Source organism: Oncorhynchus kisutch, linkage group LG11, assembly GCF_002021735.2.
Source record: "Oncorhynchus kisutch isolate 150728-3 linkage group LG11, Okis_V2, whole genome shotgun sequence".
Lineage (NCBI taxonomy): Eukaryota > Metazoa > Chordata > Actinopteri > Salmoniformes > Salmonidae > Oncorhynchus > Oncorhynchus kisutch.
In genome coordinates, this window is record NC_034184.2 from 47,713,690 (window position 1) to 47,733,804 (window position 20,115).

At 41.5% G+C, this 20,115-nt stretch overlaps 1 protein-coding gene across 2 annotated transcripts; it reads left to right on the forward strand.

Moving 5' to 3' along the window:
* Positions 1-815: 815 nt before the first annotated feature.
* Positions 816-17,865, forward strand: LOC109899584 (chondroitin sulfate N-acetylgalactosaminyltransferase 2-like). Of its 2 annotated transcripts, none has more exons than XM_020494944.2 (9): positions 816-944; positions 6,370-6,448; positions 6,616-7,329; positions 8,029-8,245; positions 8,336-8,437; positions 8,648-8,826; positions 9,008-9,102; positions 15,455-15,536; positions 15,630-17,865. In XM_020494944.2, the coding sequence occupies exons 3-9, from the start codon at positions 6,678-6,680 to the stop codon at positions 15,920-15,922; spliced, it is 1,620 nt and encodes a 539-aa protein (XP_020350533.1). In that variant the 5' UTR covers positions 816-944; positions 6,370-6,448; positions 6,616-6,677; the 3' UTR covers positions 15,923-17,865. The 2 variants fall into 2 exon arrangements, with proteins under 2 accessions (XP_020350533.1, XP_031691742.1); XM_031835882.1 differs by having other exon boundaries at positions 6,619-7,329.
* The last annotated feature ends 2,250 nt before the right edge of the window (positions 17,866-20,115 follow it).

Genomic DNA, 20,115 nt, shown 5'->3' on the forward strand with positions numbered 1-20,115 from the left:
TCTGACCCACTGGAATTGTGATACAGTGACATATAAATAAAAAGAATCTGTCTGTAAACAATTGTTGGAAAAATGACTTGTGTCATCCAAAATTTCCAAAACTATAGTTTGTTAACAAGAAATTTGTGTAGTGGTTGAAAAATGAGTTTTAATGACTCCATCCTAAGTGTATATAAACGTCCAACTTCAGCTGTACATAAAGGCATCATGTGCTACTGCCAGCTGAGTGAAAAATAATTTTCCTTATTTATTCTTAATAAGTTATCACTCAAATCAAAGTTTGTCTTTTCAGATGTTAAAAGCAGCCTGGATGGGAAATAAGGCACCATTGTATTTGTATTTATCCTTTATTTAACTGGGCAAGCCCGTTTAAGAACAGATTATTATTTACAATGGCCTAGGAACAGTGGGTTTGTTCAGGGTACTGGCCCAACGCTCTAACCACAAGGCTACCTGCCGCCCCTTTAGTTAAGAACAAATTCTTATTTACAATGACGACCTAAGAACAGTGGGTGAACTGCCTTGTTCAGGAGCAGAACAACAGATTTGTACCTTGTCCGCACGGCGATTCAATCTAGCAACCTTTCGGTTACTAGTCCAACTCTCTAACCACTAGGCTACCTGCCATCCCTTTAAATGCACTTGCATTTATTATACTTTTAATTAACTTTAATAATTGATTGATTAACTTGAGTTGTCTTTTTTAATTGCTGGCTGTGTCATACGTCTTTCACTTGTTTAACATTTCATTTAGTTTTTTATGAACATTTCGCCTATTGCTATCTGCAAATGTATGAACTTTTATTTTGAAGTAGCTACAGAAACGCCTTGGCCGCCCGGAAGTATAGTTTTTTCGATCAGTCCACTTTCCCTCTGTGGCGTTGTTTAGCATACCTTTTGATGTTACTGCGTTTTATTCCTTGAAAGGAGGTCTGACTATATGAGTAAGTATTTGCTAAAAATATTATTTTACTGTTCGACGCAAATATTTGTTGATATATAGCTAGCTAACTAGCTAAACAACACTACCAGCTCCAATCAAGCCGTTGTTTACACGTATCTAGGTGTTAGCTAGCTTCCCAGCTAGCCAACTCTGGTTCCCTTTGTAGTTTGGTTGTTATCTATCTAGCCACAAGCTCATATAGGCTCGGCTAACGTTGTAGTGTAGCTGGTTAGCTAGCTATTTTCCTAGAGGTAGCAGTTACATAAGCAGACATTGCATTAACGTTCTCCTGTCAGCAGGATCGCGGAATTATCTTTCAAAATAATAGGCCCACTACAAAGACATCCTACACTTTGGGAAGGTAGATATTTTTTGTCACTCCGGTGCGGTACAACTGTTTTTCATAGTATTGCAACCACCTTTGAAAAAAATTAATGGATAATTTGACGTACTTTTAATATTCATACAAATATTTCTTTAGAAGGTTTACACCAATACTGATGTCTTGAAAGCTATTGTGTAGTAGGCTATATGTAAAGAAATACACTTTTAATCAAATACAAATATATTGTAATGAAACAGGCAGGGAGCAGGTCTCGAACCCTCGACCTTCGAGCCCGAGGTCCGGCGCGCTATCGACTGTGCCTAAAAAGCATGTTCGTGTGGCAGGGTCGATTTCCGCGCATATAAACCCAGGGTCGTTACAATATGTAATTGGAATTATTCAATCTACAAATTTGAAATCGGTCTATTGTGCAGGACAACTGGTTTAATACAGAGTGCTGGTGACTCATTACTCCACCCACTCCATTCACTGTATAATAAATACATATTGGCTTATAGTGAAAAAACTATTATTTGTGCCGATGTAAATGTGGGTTGGGAGTACTCAGTAGGGTCTGTAGAGTTATATGATGTCATTTCATGGGGCACTGAATAATACGGAGTGCTGCTACAGCAGAACAGATAGAACAATGAGACAGATATTTCCCCGGATGTATAAAGGTGAAGCGTCGGGTTTCCACTCACTACCAAATGCAGTAGTGAGAGGAAGCCCAGTGGCCGGCAGTGGGGAAAGATGGAACCAGATGGATTATGGCCTACATTATACTAATTTTCTCATCAATGAAACATTTGATCTCAAAGTTCTCTTTTCCCAAAATTAGAATATGTTACGAACAGAGTGGACAATGTTTTGTAGACTTTACTCTTTTCCAAAGTAAAAAAAAAAGAGACATTGTTCAGAAGGAACGCAAAGGCGAATTGAGTTATTGCACAAGCGCACTTCACAGAGTAGGCATTCCCTAACGGAAATATGCAAATGTATGTTCGAACGGGCCAGTAGGATCTCGCTAGCTCGTGCTTGGCTCTGCCCACATCATTCCTTGTTCTGTCCACTATGACTCACTTGTTCCCATTGGAAAAGACAGGCTGTGGTCTATCTTGGGTTAGTTATCGAAATCTTTGGCTGCAGTGTAGCCATCTGATCATTAGCATGTTCTAGTTGTATGTTAATTGCTTTGGTAGCTCCTGTCACGCCAAACTTGATTCCTCACCATCATTGGGTGTGGTGAGACCTTCTCCAAGTGAATTACTTCATATCACAATCTGTTTGGATTTATTCCATGAATCTAAATCTTACACAGTTCACAGATAGGGTCTTTCAGGAGGTGTGTTTTGGTCTAAAAAGAGCCTAAAATGTCCACTTTCAACTTCTCAAAAATTGAGATAGAAATGTAAAAAGCATGTCAAACATCCTTCCTCCCGATGAAATTTCAATGTGAGAATTACCAGAACAATGTGAGATACAAAAAATATTTGAGTTTAAATGCATTTGGCTACTGTAGCCGCAACTGTAGCCGCAAAACATGGTTAAAACTATAACTTTGATATCATGGATGGTTAGTCATTGCATCCATAGCTCTGTCTGAATTTGAGTGGTACATTTCTCCAGCACCATCCCTCAGCTTTTTACTGAAAGTGTTTCTACTTATGATTGTTGCTTAAAATAAGACAGGATTTCTAATAAGACAAAGGCAAAGTAATAGTAACTTGTATTTTCTCACAAATGACAATTGGGAGACATGGGCTGTATGATCCATGAGTTTAGGCATTTCATAGTGAGCACATATTTTATGAGGAGGCAAATAAAATGTTCACACAATTGCCAAAAAACAACACAGATTCCTGTGACTTTCAATCCAGAACCTAAGCCCTAGCGGCAAACTATTTATTTGTCAGGCCAAGCAATTGTCCTGATGCAATTTTTTGGCACATGTTAAGGCTGGCCTTGGGCTGATTTAAATGTATAAAGCCAAGATGCAGCCGGCTCATCAGCATTAGGTTAATCTAGGTTGTTAAGAGGTATGCCAGTCCATCATTGTTTTCATTGTGTCTTTGAAGCAGTTGGCTTCTCAACTAATCACCTACTTATAATCAGTAATTGGCACCTCAGTGTGCATGGAAGTCGGTAGCATGGAATGGCATTTTATTACACACTGGAAGTGAACAGGGTAAGCTAAAAAGTACTCCCAACACCACATTTACATCATCGCAAATAATATATATTTATTTATATTTTTATATAAGCCAATATATAGTTCAAATACAGTGATTTGCTTTGTCTATCAAATGGGTGTAGTAAAAGACCAGCAACACTCCGTATTATTCACTGCCCCATGAAATTACACCGTATATAGATTGTACAGACCCTACTGAGTACCCAACCCCTCTTTTACATCAGCACAAATAATAGATTTTTCACTATAAGCCAATATGTATTTAATATACAGTGATTTGTGTTGTGGCCTATGGAATGAGTGTAGTAAAAGGTCAGCAATAATCTGTATTATTTAGTGCCCTCATGAAATGACACTATAAAGTATTCACACCCCTTGACTTTTTCCACATTTTGTTGTTACAAAATTGTATTAATTGTAATTTTCTGTCAGCGATCTACACAAAATACTCTGTAATGTCAAAGTGGAAAAATTCTAACACTTGTAAAACTAAATCATGAAAAATAAAACACTAATATATCTTGATTAGATAGGTATTCAACCCAGAGTCAATACATGTTAGAATCAACTTTGGCAGCGATTACAGTTTTTAGTCTTTCTGGATAAGTCTCTTAAGAGCTTTCCACACCTGGATTGTGCAACATTTTTCCATTCCTTTCAAAATTCTTCAAGCTGGTTGTTGATCATTGCTAGACAACCATTTTCAGGTCTTGCCATATATTTTCAAGCAGATTTAAGACAAAACTGTAACTCGGCCACACAACATTCACACGGTAAACAACTCCAGTGTAGATTTGGCCTTGTGTTTTAGGTTATCGTCCTGCTGAAAGGTGAATTAATCTCCCAGTGTCTAGTGGATAGCAGACTGAACCAGGTTTTCCTCAAAGATTTTGCCTGTGCTTAACACCATCCCGTTTCTTTTTTATCCTGAAAAACTCCCCAGTCCTTATTAACGATTACAATTGGGCTCCCAAGTGGCGCAGCGGTCTAAGGCACTGCATCTCGGTGCTAGATGCGTCACTACAGACTAGAGGTCGACCGACTATGATTTTTCAAAACCAACAAAGCCGATACCGATTAATCGGCCAAATGTTTTTTTCTTTGTAATAATGACAATTACAACAATACTGAATGAACACTTATTTTAACTTAATATAATACATCAATAAAATCAATTTCGCCTAAAGTAAATAATGAAACATGTTCAATTTGGTTTAAATAATGCAAAAACAGTGTTGGAGAAGAAAGTAAAAGTGCAATATGTGCTATGTATGAAAGCTAACGTTTCAGTTCCTTGCTCAGAACATGAGAACATATGAAAGCTGGTGGTTCCTTTTAACATGAGTCTTCAATATTCCCAGGTAAGAATTTTTAGGTTGTAGTTATTATAGGAATTATAGGACTATTTCCCTCTATACCGTTTGTATTTCATTAACCTTTGACTATTGGATGTTCTTATAGGCACTTTAGTATTGCCAGTGTAACAGTATAGCTTCCGTCCCTCTCCTCGCTCCTCCCTGGGCTCAAACCAGCAACACAACGACAACAGCCACCATCGAAGCAGTGTTACCCATGCAGAGCAAGGGGAACAACTACTAGAAGGCTCAGAGGGAGTGATGTTTGAAATGCTATTAGCGAGCGCTAACTAGCTAGCCATTTCACTTCGGTTACACCAGCCTCTTCTCGGGAGTTGATGGGCTTGAAGTCATAAACAGCGCAATGCTTGACGCACAACGAAGAGCTGCTGGCAAAACGCAAAGAAAGTGCTGTTTGAATGAATGTTTACACGCCTGCTTCTGCCTACCACCGCTCAGTCAGATACTTAGATACTTGTATGCTCAGTCAGATTATATGCAACGCAGGACACGCTAGATAATATCTAGTAATATCAACAACCATGTGTAGTTAACTAGTGATTATGATTGATTGTTTTTTATAAGATACATTTAATGCTAGCTTGCAACTTACCTTGGCTTACTGCATTCGCGTAACAGGCGTAATCTTTGTGGAGTGTAACGAGAGAGAGGCAGGTCGTTATTGCGTTGGACTAGTTAACTGTAAGGTTGCAAGATTAGGTCGCCCGAGCTGACAAGGTGAAAATCTCTCGTTCTGCCCCTGAACAAGGCAGTTAACCCACCGTTCCTAGGCCGTCATTGAAAATAAGAATGTGTTCTTAACGGACTTGCCTAGTTAAATAAAAATTAAATAAAGGTGTAAAAAAAAGTTTGGGGGGGCAAATCTGCGCCTAAAAATACCGATTTCCGATTGTTATGAAAACTTTAAATCGGCCCTAATTAATCGGTCGACCTCTACTACAGACACCCTGGTTCGAATCCAGGCTGTATCACAACTGGCCGTGATTGGGAGTCCCATAGGGCAGTGCACAATTGGCCCAGCGTTGTCCGGGTTTGGCCTGTGTAGGCCGTCATTGTAAATAAGAATTTGTTCTTAACTGACTTGCCTAGTTAAATAAAATAAAAAATAGCAATCTGTATTTTTAGATAGTTGTCTTAAATAGACATGTAAGAGAAATCGTCATTGATTAAAATGTAATATCTTTTGAATTAGTTTTCCACCTTGCAATGTTTTGAAATGCAGGCTTTTATTTTGAAGTTTACCACAGGAAAGTGACGTCATCGTTAGTCCTGCTAGCAGAATAGTAGTAGACATTGCTGCTTTGTATGACACAGCCCTGAGATCGAGTCTTAAATAAAAATCACATTGAGGGAAAGTGGTTCAAAGGACAGTCTATTCTAGTTACCTCGTATAACCTAGTAAAATATCATGAAATTCAAGTTCCTCTTGAAATCATACCTAGGTCAACATTGCATTTATTTCACCAGCATTTATTTTCTTGCATAATTTGTTATCAGCATATTGATTACTGATTTGCATTTTCTCCTAAAGGTTCTAAATACACACTGATGGAAGGAATGAAAATGGATACCACTCACAATGTAACTCCCCATCAAACAAGACACACGAGGTGTTCCTGACTTTATCTGAATGATGTGACATGAATGAACAAAATAGCTTTTTATAGCTGCACTCGAACAAACATCCAACTTGAGTTGCTAATATAACTTGTTAATTAAAGGGAACTTTTGAACAATCCTAGAATATGCATTGGGCCTAATTCTGTACATCTTAAAGTAGATTTCCCTGACGTTGAAGGGGAATGCAGACTTGTCACCCATAGACTGCATGCGAGTGTGATGCCCAGGCGAAGCTTGCCGCTGCAGGGCCGGATGCGCTGGATGCTCCTGGGGCTCTTCCTGTTGCTGGTCCTCCTCCTCTTTGCTTACCTGCTGGAGTGCACTCCCCCAGCTGATGTTAGCCTGGTCCTGCCTGGCCTGGGAGGGGAGTCCCATGGAAAGGAGTACTACCAGGCACTGCTGCAAGAGCAGGAGGAGCGGTACCTCAGCCGCTCCGCCAGCCTCAAGCGGCAGATCGCCCAACTCAAGCAGGAGCTCCAGGAGATGAGTGAGAAACTCAAGGTCCTGCAGGACAGAAAGGAAGGTCCCGGGGTCCAGGGGCTTGTTGAAACCAAGGACCAGGAGCCTGGGGATCTTCTTGAATTCCTCCACTCCCAGATCGACAAAGCCGAGGTGAACACGGGAGCACGACTGCCCAGCGAGTATGCCCTGGTCCCCTTCGAGAGCTTCACCTCTAGTAAGGTGTATCAGCTGGAGATGGGGCTGACCAGGCACCCAGAGGAGAAGCCTGTGCGGAAGGACCGCAGGGATGAGCTGGTGGAGGTCATTGAGGCAGCCCTGGACGTCATAAACAACCCAGATGAGGAGGATGGCCAGGAGGATGATGTGCCCATGCAGAGGCAGACCTACACTGAGAGCCACTTTACTGAGGGTAAGAGCGCTAATACTGGGGTAATGTATAACAGTGGTTCTCAACCTGATCCTCGGGGCCCCCCCAGCCACTCCACATATGATTTATTCCACTACCAGCATTGCTGATTTAATTATGGGTCTGATGATAGATTGACTAATTAAATCAGATGTGCTAGTGCTGCCACATACACTGAGTGTACAAAACATTAGGAACACCTGTTCTTTCTATGATAGACTCACCAGGTGAATCCAGGTGACAAAAAATGTAAGTGCCTTTGAATAAGGTATGGTAGTAGGTGCCAGGCACACCAGTTTGAGTGTCAAGAACTTCAACGCTGCTGGGATTTTCAAGCTCAATTGTTTCCCGTTTGTATCAAGAATGATCTACCAACCAAAGGACATCCAACCAACTTCACACCGTGGGAAGCATTGGAGTCAACATGGGCCAGCTTCCCCATGGAACGCTTTTGACACCTTGTAGTGTCCATGCCCCCAACAAATTGAGGCTGTTCTGAGGGCAAAGGGGGATGCAACTCAAAATTAGGAAGGTGTTCCTAGTGTTTTGTACACTCGGTGTATGTGGAGTGGCTGAGGGCCAGCATGGGAACCCCACTATCTGCTTGTTTCATGCAAGCAAAAATGTAATCTAGCCTGTAAAGTTGAACAATATTTGTTCCCTATGTTTGACAAAACTGATGTTTCCCCTTTATGTGGGCAGGGCTGTACAGAACAGAACGGGACAAGGGCACACTCTACGAACTCTTCTTTGCAAAAGAGGACTCCGACAACTTCCGCCATGTCACTCTTTTCCGTCCTTTTGGTCCTTTAATGAAAGTCAGAAGCACGTCTGTAGAAACAACTGGAGTCATCATTAATATCATTGTGCCGTTGGCAGGCAGAACAGAGGCATTCTCACAGTTCCTACACAACTTCAGGTTAGTGGTGGTGAGTCACGTGAAAAGGGCAATATGCAGCCTATGCCTAGTATTTGTGAAGATTGTGGTAACAGTTATTTTTGTTTGCAGGGAAGTGTGCATAGAACACGATAGGCGAGTGCATCTTACAGTGGTCTACTTTGGACAAGAGGGCTTACAAGAGGTGAAGTCTTACTTGGAAAAAATGTCCAGGTTTGTTGTCTTTTAATATGAAAGAAAGGATTTATGTGATTTTACTGCTCGTACATTTCTCACTTGTCCATATGTTATGTTATTTTCTAGTCAAGACATCAAGGAAGGAATCTACCCAATGTTTTGAGTTGCTTGGTTGAGTGTGATTGACTGATGTTAAGTTTCGGGCTCAAACAACACCTCTATTTAAATGGCATTGTTGGTTTTTAGGGAGGCAAGCTTTTCCAACTACACACTTATCCCAGTGGACGAGGAGTTTTCCAGAGGCAGGGGTCTAGACATCGGTGCCCATACCTGGAAGAAGGGTGACGTATTGATGTTCTTCTGTGATGTGGATATCTACTTCACACTGGACTATCTCAACACCTGCCGTCTTCACACCGCTCCAAGTAGGTGACTTCTACCAAAACATTAGCCTACACATCCATGTTTCCTAATTTCTAATTATGAGTACTTAATGCAGGTGGTGTGACTTTTTTCTAAACATGTACTATATGCATTTTGGTGTAATTTATACTAAAATATACTATATGTAAAACCCATCCCTTTTTGTGTTTTTTTTTCTTGTAGACAAGAGAGTCTTTTATCCGGTGGTTTTCAGTTTGTATAATCCTGCCATAGTCTATGGAAATCTGGAGCTGGCTCCCCCCATTGAAAGTCAACTTGTAAGTACCTCAAAAAATAGTGTATGTATGTACAGTTGAAGTCGGAAGTTTACATACACTTTAGCCAAATACATTTAAACTCAGTTTTTCTCAATTCCTGACATTTAATCTGAGTGGTTAGTTAGGATCACCACTTTATTTTAAAAAATTTAAATGTCAGAATAATAGTAGATTTATTTCAGCTTTTATTTCTTTCATCACATTCCCAGTGGGTCAGAAGTTTACATACTCAATTAGTATTTGGTAGCATTGCCTTTAAATTGTTTAACTTGGGTCAAATGTGTCGGGTAGCCTTCCACAAGCCTCCCACAATAAATTGGGTGAATTTTGTCCCATTCCTCCTGACAGAGCTGATGTAATTGAGTCAGGTTTGTAGGCCTCCTTGCTCACACATGCTTTTTCAGTTCTCCCCACAAAGTTTCTATAGGATTGAGGTCAGGGCTTTGTGATGGCCTATCCAATACCATGACTATGTTGTCCTTAAGCCACATAATTTCCCTTCCTCATGGAGCCATCTATTTTGTGAAATGCACCAGTCCCTCCTGCAGCAAAGCACCCCCACAACATGATGCTGCCACCCCCGTGCTTCACAGTTGGGATGGTGTTCTTCAGCCTCCCCCTTTTTGCTCCAAACATAACGATGGTCATTATGGCCAAACAGTTCTATTTTTGTTTCATCAGACCAGAGGGCATTTCTCCAAAAAGTACGATCTTTGTCCCCATGTGCAGTTGCAAACCGTAGTCTGGCTTTTTTATGGCCGTTTTGGAGCAGTGGCTTCTTCCTTGCTGAGCGGCCTTTCAGGTTATGTCGATATAGGACTAGTTTTACTGTGGATATAGATACTTTTGTACCTGTTTCGTACAGCATTTTAACAAGGTCCTTTGCTGTTCTGGGATTGATTTTCAATTTTCGCACCAAAGTATGTTCATCTCTAGGAGACGCATCTCCTTTCTGAGTGGTATGACAGCTGCGTGGTCCCATGGTGTTTATAATGGCACACTATTGTTTGTACAGACAAACGTGGTACCCTCAGGCGTTTGGAAATTGCTTCCAGCAGAGCGGGAAAAAATCCCAGTGGCTAGATGTGCCAAGCTTATAGAGACAGACCCTAAGATATTTCCAGCTGTAATTGCTGTAAAAGGTGTCTCTGCAAAGTATTGGCTTTTGGAATAGCATTCATGGAATAGCATTCATTTCTCAGAACAAGAATAGACTTTCAGAAGAAAGTCTTTGTTTCTAACCATTTTGAGCTGTAATCAAAAGCACAAATGCTTACGCTCCACATACTCAACTAGTCTAAAGGACAGTTTTATTGCTTCTTTAATCAGTGCAACTAGTCTAAAGGACAGTTTTATTGCTTATTTAATCAGTGCAACAGTTTTCAGCTGTGCTAACATAATTGCAAAAGGGTTTTCTAATGATCAATTAGCCTTTTAAAATTATAAACTTGGATTAGCTAACACAATGTGCCATTGGAACACAGGAGTGATGGTAATGCTGATAATGGGCCTCTGTACGCCTATGTAGATATTCCATAAAAAATCAGCTGTTTCCAGCTACAAAAGTAATTTACAACATTAGCAACATCTACACTGTATTTCTGATCAATTTTATGTTATTTAAATGGACAGAAAATGTGCTTCTTTCAAAACAAGGACATTTCTAAGTGGCCCCAAACTTACACACACACACACACAATACCAGTCAAAAGTTTGGACACCTACTTATTTTTATTGTTTTCTACATTGTAGAATAATAGTGAAGACATCAAAACTATTAAATAACACATATGGAATCATGTAGTAACCAAAAAAGTGTTACTCATATAAAATATGTTTTGATTTGTTTACAGTGAGGGAAAAAAGTATTTTATCCCCTGCTGATTTTGTACATTTGCCCACTGACAAATAAATGATCAGTCTATAATTTTAATGGTAGGTGTATTTGAACAGTGAGAGACAGAATAACAAAGAAATCCAGAAAAGCACATGTCAAAAATGTTATATATTGAATATGCATTTTAATGAGGGAAATAAGTATTTGACCCCCTCTCAATCAGAAAGATTTCTGGCTCCCAGGTGTCTTTTATACAGGTAACAAGCTGAGATTAGGAGCACACTCTTAAAGGGAGTGCTCCTAATCTCAGTTTGCTTCTGTGGACAGGTGTCTTTTATACAATCAATCAGATTCCAAACTCTCCACCATGGCCAAGACCAAAGAGCTCTCCAAGGATGTCAGGGACAAGATTGTAGACCTACACAAGGCTGGAATGGGCTACAAGACCATCGCCAAGCAGCTTGTTGAGAAGGTGACAACAGTTGGTGCGATTATTCGCAAATGGAAGAAACGCAAAAGAACTGTCAATCTCCCTCTGCCTGGGGCTCCATGCAAGATCTCACCTCGTGGAGTTGCTATGATCATGAGAACAGTGAGGAATCAGCCCAGAACTATACGGGAGGATCTTGTCAATGATCTCAAGGCAGCTGGGACCATAGTCACCAAGAAAACAATTGGTAACACACTACGCTGTGAAAGACGGAAATCCTGCAGCGCCCGCAAGGTCCCCCTGCTCAAGAAAGCACATATACATGCCCTTCTGAAGTTTGCCAATGAACATCTGAATGTTTCAGAGGACAACTGGGTGAAAGTGTTGTGGTCGGATGAGACCAAAATGGAGCTCTTTGGCATCAACTCAACTCGCCGTGTTTGGAGGAGGAGGAATGCTGCCTATGACCCCAAGAACACAATCCCCACCGTCAAACATGGAGGTGGAAACATTATGCTTTGGGGGTGGGACAGGACAACTTCGCCGCATCAAAGGGACGATGGACGGGGCCATGTAGCATCAAATCTTGGGTGAGAACCTCCTTCCCTCAGCCAAGGCATTGAAAATGGGTCGTGGATCTGTATTCCAGCATGACAATGACGCCAAACACACAGCCAAGGCAACAAAATGGTTCAAGAAGAAGCACATTAAGGTCCTGGAGTGGCCTAGCCAGTCTCCAGATCTTAATCCCATAGAAAATCTGTGGAGGGAGCTGAAGGTTCGAGTTGCCAAACATCAGTCTCGAAACCTTAATGACTTGGAGAAGATCTACAAAGAGGAGCGGGACAAAATCCCTCCTGAGATGTGTGCAAACCTGGTGGCCAACTACAAGAAACGTCTAACCTCTGATTGCCACCAAGTACTAAGTCATGTTTTGCTGAGGGGTCAAATACACTGCTTAAAAAAATAAAGGGAACACTAAAATAACACATCCTAGATCTGAATGAATGAAATATTCTTATTAAATACTTTTTTCTTTACATTAGTTGAATGTGCTGACAACAAAATCACACACAAATTATCAATGGAAATCAAATTTATCAACCCATGGAGGTCTGGATTTAGAGTCACACTCAAAATTAAAGTGGAAAACCACACTACAGGCTGATCCAACTTTGATGTAATGTCCTTAAAACAAGTCAAAATGAGGCTCAGTAGTGTGTGTGGCCTCCACGTGCCTGTATGACCTCCCTACAACGCCTGGGCATGCTCCTGATGAGGTGGTGGATGGTCTCCTGAGGGATCTCCTCCTAGACCTGGACTAAAGCATCCGCCAACTCTTGGACAGTCTGTGGTGCAGCATTTCCACCGTTGGTGGATGACATGATGTCCCAGATGTGCTCAATTGGATTCAGGTCTGGGGAACAGGCGGACCAGTCCATAGCATCAATGCCTTTCTCTTGCAGGAACTGCTGACACAGTCCAGCCACATGAGGTCTAGCATTGTCTTGCATTAGGAGGAACCCAGGGCCAACCACACCAGCATATGGTCTCACAAGGGGTCTGAGGATCTCATCTCGGTACCTAATGGCAGTCAGGCTACCTCTGGTGAGCACATGGAGGGCTGTGCGGCCCCCCAAAGAAATGCCACCCCACACCATGACTGACTAACCGCCAAACCGGTCATGCTGGAGGATGTTGCAGGCAGCAGAACGTTCTCCACGGCGTCTCCAGACTGTCACGTCTGTTCATCTGTGAAGAGCACAGGGCGCCAGTGGCGAATTTGCCAATCTTGGTGTTCTCTGGCAAATGCCAAACGTCCTGCACGGTGTTGGGCTGTAAGCACAACCCCCACCTGTGGACGTCGGGCCCTCCTAGAGTCTGTTTCTGACCGTTTGAGCAGACACATGCACATGTGTGGCCTGCTGGAGGTCATTTTGCAGGGCTCTGGCAGTGCTCCTCCTTGCACAAAGGCGGAGGTAGCGGTCCTGCTGCTGGTTTGTTGCCCTCCTACGGCCTCCTCCACGTCTTCTGATGTACTGGCCTGTCTCCTGGTAGCTCCTCCATGCTCTGGACACTACGCTGACAGATACAGCAAACCTTCTTGCCACAGCTCGCATTGATGTTCCATCCTGGATGAGCTGCACTACCTGAGCCACTTGTGTGGGTTGTAGACTCCGTCTCATGCTACCACTAGAGTGAAAGCACCGCCAGCATTCAAAAGTGACCAAAACATCAGCCAGGAAGCATAGGAACTGAGAAGGGGTCTGTGGTCACCACCTGCAAAACCACTCCTTTAGCTAATTGTCTATAATTTCAACCTGTTGTCTATTCCATTTGCACAACAGCATGTGACATTTATTGTCAATCAGTGTTGCTTCCTAAGTGGACAGTTTGATTTCACAGAAGTGTGATTGACTTGGAGTTACATTGTGTTGTTTAAGTGTTCCCTTTATTTTTTTGAGCAGGGTACTTATTTCCCTCATTTTAAATGCAAATCAATTTATAACATTTTTGACGTGTTTTTCTGGATTGTTTTGTTGTTATTCTGTCTCTCACTGTTCAAATAAACCTACCATTAAAATTATAGACTGATCATTTCCTTGTCAGTGGGCAAACGTACAAAATCAGCAGGGGATCAAATACTTTCCCCCCTCTCACAGTATCCTCAAAGTAGCCACACTTTGCATTGATGACAGCTTTTCACACAGTTTGCATTCTCTCAACCAGATTCATGAGGTAGTCACCTGGAATGTTTTTCAATTAACAGGTGTACCTTGTTAAAAGTTTGTATGTGGAATTTATTTCCTTAATGCGTTTCAGCCAATCAGTTGTGTTGTGACAATGTAGGGGTGGTTTACAGAAGTAGCCCTATTTGATAAAATACCAAGTCCATATTATGGCAAGAACAGCTCAAATAAGCAAAGAGAAACAACAGTCCATAATTACTTTAAGACATGAAGGTCAATCAATCTGGAAAATTTCAAGAACATTGAAAGGTTCTTCAAGTGCAGTTACAAAAACCATCCAGCGCTATGATGAAACTGGCTCTCATGAGGACCACCACAGGAAAGGAAGACCCAGAGTTACCTCTGCAGTAGAGGATAAGTTCATTAGAGTTACCAGCCTCAGAAATAACTGCACCTCAGATTGCAGCCCAAATAAATGCTTCACGGAGTTCAAGTAACAGACACATCTCAACATCAACTGTTCACAGGAGACTGTGTGTATCAAGCCTTCATGGTCGAATTGCTGCAAAGAAAGCACTACTAAAGGACACCAATAAGAAGAAGATACTTGCTTGGGCCAAGAAACACAACCAATGGACATTAGACCGGTGGATATCTGTCCTTTGGTGTGATGAGTCCAAATTTTAGATTTTTGGTTCCAACCACCGTGTCTTTGTGAGACACAGAGTAGGTGAACGGATGATCTCTGCATGTGTAGTTCCCAACGTGAAGCATGGAGGAGGTGGTGTGATGGTGCTTTGCTGGTGACACTGTCTGGGATTTATTTAGAATTCAAGGCACACTTAACCAACATGGCTACCACAGCATTTTGCAGCGATACGCCATCCCATCTGATTTGCGCTTAGTGGGACTAGCATTTGTGTTTCAACAGGACTATGACCCAAAACACACCTCCAAGCTGTGTAAGGGCTATTTGACCAAGGAGAGTGATGGAGTGCTGCATCAGATGACCTCAACCCAATTGAGATGGATTGGGATGAGTTGGGCCAGAGAGTGAAGGAAAAGCAGCCAACAAGTGTTCAGCATATGTGGGAGCTCCTTTAAGACGGTTGGAAAAGCATTCCAGGTGACTACCTCATGAAGCTGGTTTAGAGAATGCCAAGAGTATGCAAAGCTGTCATTTGTTTAACACTTTTAGTTACTACATGATATTTCATAGTTTTTATGTCTTCACTAGTATTCAATCATGTAGAAAATAGTACAAATAAAGAAACTCTGGAATGAGTAGGTGTGTGCAAACCTTTGACTGGTACTGTCTATATATATTTTGTATTTAATTGTTACTTAATGTTGACATTAGTCAACTCGCCAATGACAAGTGTACTTTCCGTATAGATTCACAAGAAAGATGCTGGATTCTGGAGAGATTTTGGCTTTGGAATGACATGTCAGTACCGCTCGGACTTCCTCAATATAGGTAAGCAGTGTTGACTGATAAGTATTGTTATGTGTGCTTGCTACATATTTTTACTGTGACAATTATATTCTACCCCTCAATTGTACTTTCTAGGAGGTTTTGACCTGGAAGTGAAAGGTTGGGGTGTGGAAGATGTCCACTTGTACAGGAAGTACCTGCGGAGCGACCTGATTGTGACGCGTACGCCGGTATCTGGCCTCTTCCACCTGTGGCACGAGAAGCAGTGTGCAGACGAGCTGACTCCAGAACAGTATCGCATGTGCATCCAGTCCAAAGCCATGAACGAGGCTTCCCATTCCCACCTGGGCATGCTGGTGTTCCGCGAGGAGATCGAGAATCACCTCCGCAAGCAGGCCTACAAGACCCAGAGCAATACTGAAAACTGAATGTCTTTTCGTTAGGCGGCCATCTTGGGTACTCTAAATCAGAACTCCTCGCATTTTTTTATTTTTATTTTTAAATATAAATACAAGAACTGCGGTACACATGTCGTTACTAACATGATTAAAACCAGTTTACACAAAATCTTGTTACATTTCACAGCTCAGCTAAAGACACCTATGAATGTACAAAAATGGATGTTAGTAAATGTGAAGTGTCAACTTAAACATTTCAAGAGACTGAGAATGGCACTACCTGTGTCAACAACACAAAAAGGCTAATGGAACATCTTTGAAGCTGGGGAAACTTGCATAACCTATCATTAGCAAGTCAAGGCAATGTTCTTGCCTGTGAGGTCAAGCAATCAATGGACAAGTGTTTTTTTTTTTTTTTAAATCGCTACTATAACCTGTTCTCTCTATAGCCATATTGTTTAATTTGTGTAAAAATGTCAAGCTTGGTTTAAAGTTGTACAGTGACTAAAAAAAGGGACCCTTTTATGTTAGAATATGATTTGTTCAAAGGAACCATCAGTCAGAGGCAGAGCTCGTCAATGTCGAAGAAGGTTTATCCTATCAGCGTTTATTTGGAAATGTACCAAAATCTACAGATCGGACTGGATTGAAGAAGCAATTGAAACAAAGCTTTGCAAAAAAGCATGCAGCACATTCATAATTTGCACAAGTGTCATTCTTATGACATTTCTTGATTTATTCTCTGAGGATGATTCACAGTATTATTTCATTAAATTGAGCCTTGAAGCCAATCAATGCCAGTTAGATCTTGAATGGAATAATGTATAAATAATTATTTTTTGCAGCCAGGGATGTCATACTTGTCTGAATATGTGCCTATTAACTGGAGATGAGGATATTAAAGATATATATATATAGTGTATGTGGACACCCCTTCAAATTAGTGGATTTGGCTATTTCAGCCACACCCATTGCTGACAGGTGTATAAAATCGAGCACACCGCCATGCAATCTCCATAGAGAAACATTGGCAGTAGAATGGCCTTAAAGAAGAGCTCAGTGACTTTCAAAGTGGCACCGTCATCGGATGCGACCTTTTCAGAGAGTCGTTTCGTAAAATTTCTACCCTGCTAGAGCTGCCCCGGTCAACTGTAAGTGATGTTATTGTGAAGTGGCAACGTCTAGGATCAACAACGGCTCAGCTGCAAAGTGGTAGGCCACACAAACTCAGAACGGGACCGCCGAGTGCTGAAGCATGTAAAAAAATAAATCCACTCTACCGAGTTCCAAACTGCCTTTGGAAGCAACGTCAGCACAAGAACTGTTCGTCGGGAGCTTTATGAAATGGGTTTCCATGGCCGAGCAGCCATACACAAGCCTAAGATCACCGTTCGCAATGCCAAGCGTCGGCTGGCGTGGTGTAAAGCTTGCCACCATTGGACTCTGGAGTAGACAAATCTGGATTTAGTGGATGCAAGGAGAGCGCTACCTGCACCGTTCATGGAGGAGGAATAGAGGTCTGGTGCTGTATTTCATTGGTTTCATTAGACGATTCTGTGCTTCCAACTTTGTAGCAACAGTTTGGGGAAGGCCCTTTCCTGTTTTAGCATGACAATGCCCCCAGGCACAAGGCCTCACTAATGCTCGTGGCTGAATGGAAGAACGTCTCCGCAGCAATATTCCAACATCTAATGGAAATCCTTGCCAGAAGAGTGGTGGCTGTTATAGCAGTGAAGGGTGGACCAACTCCATATTAATGTCCATGACTTTGGAATGAGATGTTTGACAAGGTGTCCACATACTTTTGGTAATGTAGAATACTAAATATTCCTCCTGAGGCTATCGATACAGTTAGGAGACTGAATGTTTGCAGCCATTAGTACGTTATCATTGCCATACTTGTATGTTTTGAAATGGTCTGATCTTTATTAATAAAAAAAACATAAATGGTAGCTTAGGCTTTTATATGCAGAGCAAGCAAAATGTTTGACTTATTTTTGTGATTTCAAATGGATAGCAGGTAACAGGGTTGCAAACGTACTTTATTGAACGACCAATTGGAACCCATTATGATTATGCTGGCCCAAAGGGCAGTTATATATTTTTATTTAATTTCACCTTTAACCAGGTAGGCAAGTTGAGAACAAGTTCTCATTTACAACTACGACCTGGGCAAGATAAAGCAAAGCAGTTCGACACATAAGAGTTATACATGGAGTAAAACAAACATACAGTCAATAATACAGTAGAAAAATAAGTCTATATACAATGTGAGCAAATGAGGTGAGAAGGGAGGTAAAGGCAATAAATAGGCCATGGTGGCGACGTAAATACAATATAGCAATTAAAACACTGGAATGGTAAATTTGACAGATGAGTGTGCAAAGTAGAAATACTGGGGTGCAAAGGAGCTAAATAAATAAATAAATACAGTAGGGGAAGAGGTAGTTGTTTGGGCTATTTATAGATGGGCTATGTACAGGTGCAGTGATCTATGAGCTGATCTGACAGCTGGTGCTTAAAGCTAGTGAGGGAGATAAGTGTTTCCAGTTTGAGATTTTTGTAGTTCGTTCCAGTCATTGGCAGCAGAGAACTGGAAGGAGGTGGCTAAAGGAGGAATTGGCTTTGGGGGTGACAAGTGAGATATACCTGCTGGAACGCGTGCACCTGGTGGGTGCAGCTATGGTGACCAGCGAGCAGAGATAAAACGGGACTTTACCTAGCAGGGTCTTGTAGATGACATGGAACCAGTGGGTTTGGCGACAAGTATGAAGCGAGGGCCAGCCAACGAGAGCGTACAGGTCGCAGTGGTGGGTAGTATATGGGGCTTTGGTGACAAAACGGATGGCACTGTGATAGGCCGAATCCAATTTGCTGAGTAGAGTGTTGGCAGGCTATTTTGTAAACTTTGGATTGGAGATGTTTTATGCGAGTCTGGAAGGAGAGTTTAGTCTAACCAGACACCTAGGTATTTGTAGTTGTCCACATATTCTAAGTCAGAACCGTCCAGAGTAGTAATGCTGGACGGGCGGGCAGGTACAGGAGGCAGCAATCGGTTGAAGAGCATGCATTTAGTTTTACTTGTATTTAAGAGCAGTTGGAGGCCACTGAAGGAGAGTTGTATATATGGGTTATGGTTTGCAATTTTAAATTGTCACACACATTGATCAGGTCACATCCACCAAACGGGAGCAAACGTCTGTCAAAGGCTGAGGAATCGTGTAATTCAGTACAAACCGTCACGCAATGTTGAAGCGAACTGAATTGCAACCCAGGTTACACAGTAACTTTTTTTTGTATCACACGAGTCCTCATGACAGCCTTTGAATAAAAAAAAAAAAAGGGTATTTCCTCATTAAAACATTGCTGTCTCCTCTCTCTATATAAAAAAAATTGGTTTCCAGTCTTTTGGTTCTTGAAAGCCTCGGAGCTCAATCATTTCCTGAAAACCTTAACCGACCCTCTTTTCACTCCAATCCATTCAAGTAGTAGTGCTGCCTGATTTGTGCTTTTTGAGGTCGGTTCGGTTGTAGTTCGTTTAAAAAAATATTCACGTTTTTCGATTTCAATATTTTTGAAATAATGACAAATTATTATTTCATTTTAATACAAATTACAACGCCTAAAATAGAGTTCTCTATTCGCCCCATACTGTAACGTTGCTGTCTTTAGTCATCGTATTTAGCTAAGCTAGCCTGCCCAAGTATGCAGCAGCGCTGTCGGGCAATAATTTTGCTAGTTAATAAATACATTTAGCTAGTTTTTCAAAGTAGATCACGCATACTTTCACGAACCGTCTCTGCCTCGTTCCCATCGTGTTGTGTACATTTCTCTCACCCGGTGGCTTATGCGGTCGGTGTGTATCTAACTGAACATAGCAGGCATAAAAGTGTATCCATCTCTGTACGAGCCGGAAAAGAACCGGCACAGTGGATAATGGTCGTTGCTGTTAATTATCACGTTTGTACGCTGAACTATGTTGAATATTTGCTTAATGAAAACTATAACTCCCTTCAGCCCAGTGTCCCATCTTAACTTCTCTCGTGAATGATTTACAGAAACAGCGAGTTGGGCTCACCAATTTAAAAAATATAGAGATTCAAATCATTGAAATGACGTCTGTCAATTAGTTGTTTAATAACCGGTTAAATCGCTCATCACCAAAGTAGTTACACAAACCTTTGTATATTTAAGCACACTAAGGTAATGGAGGAACCCTGGTT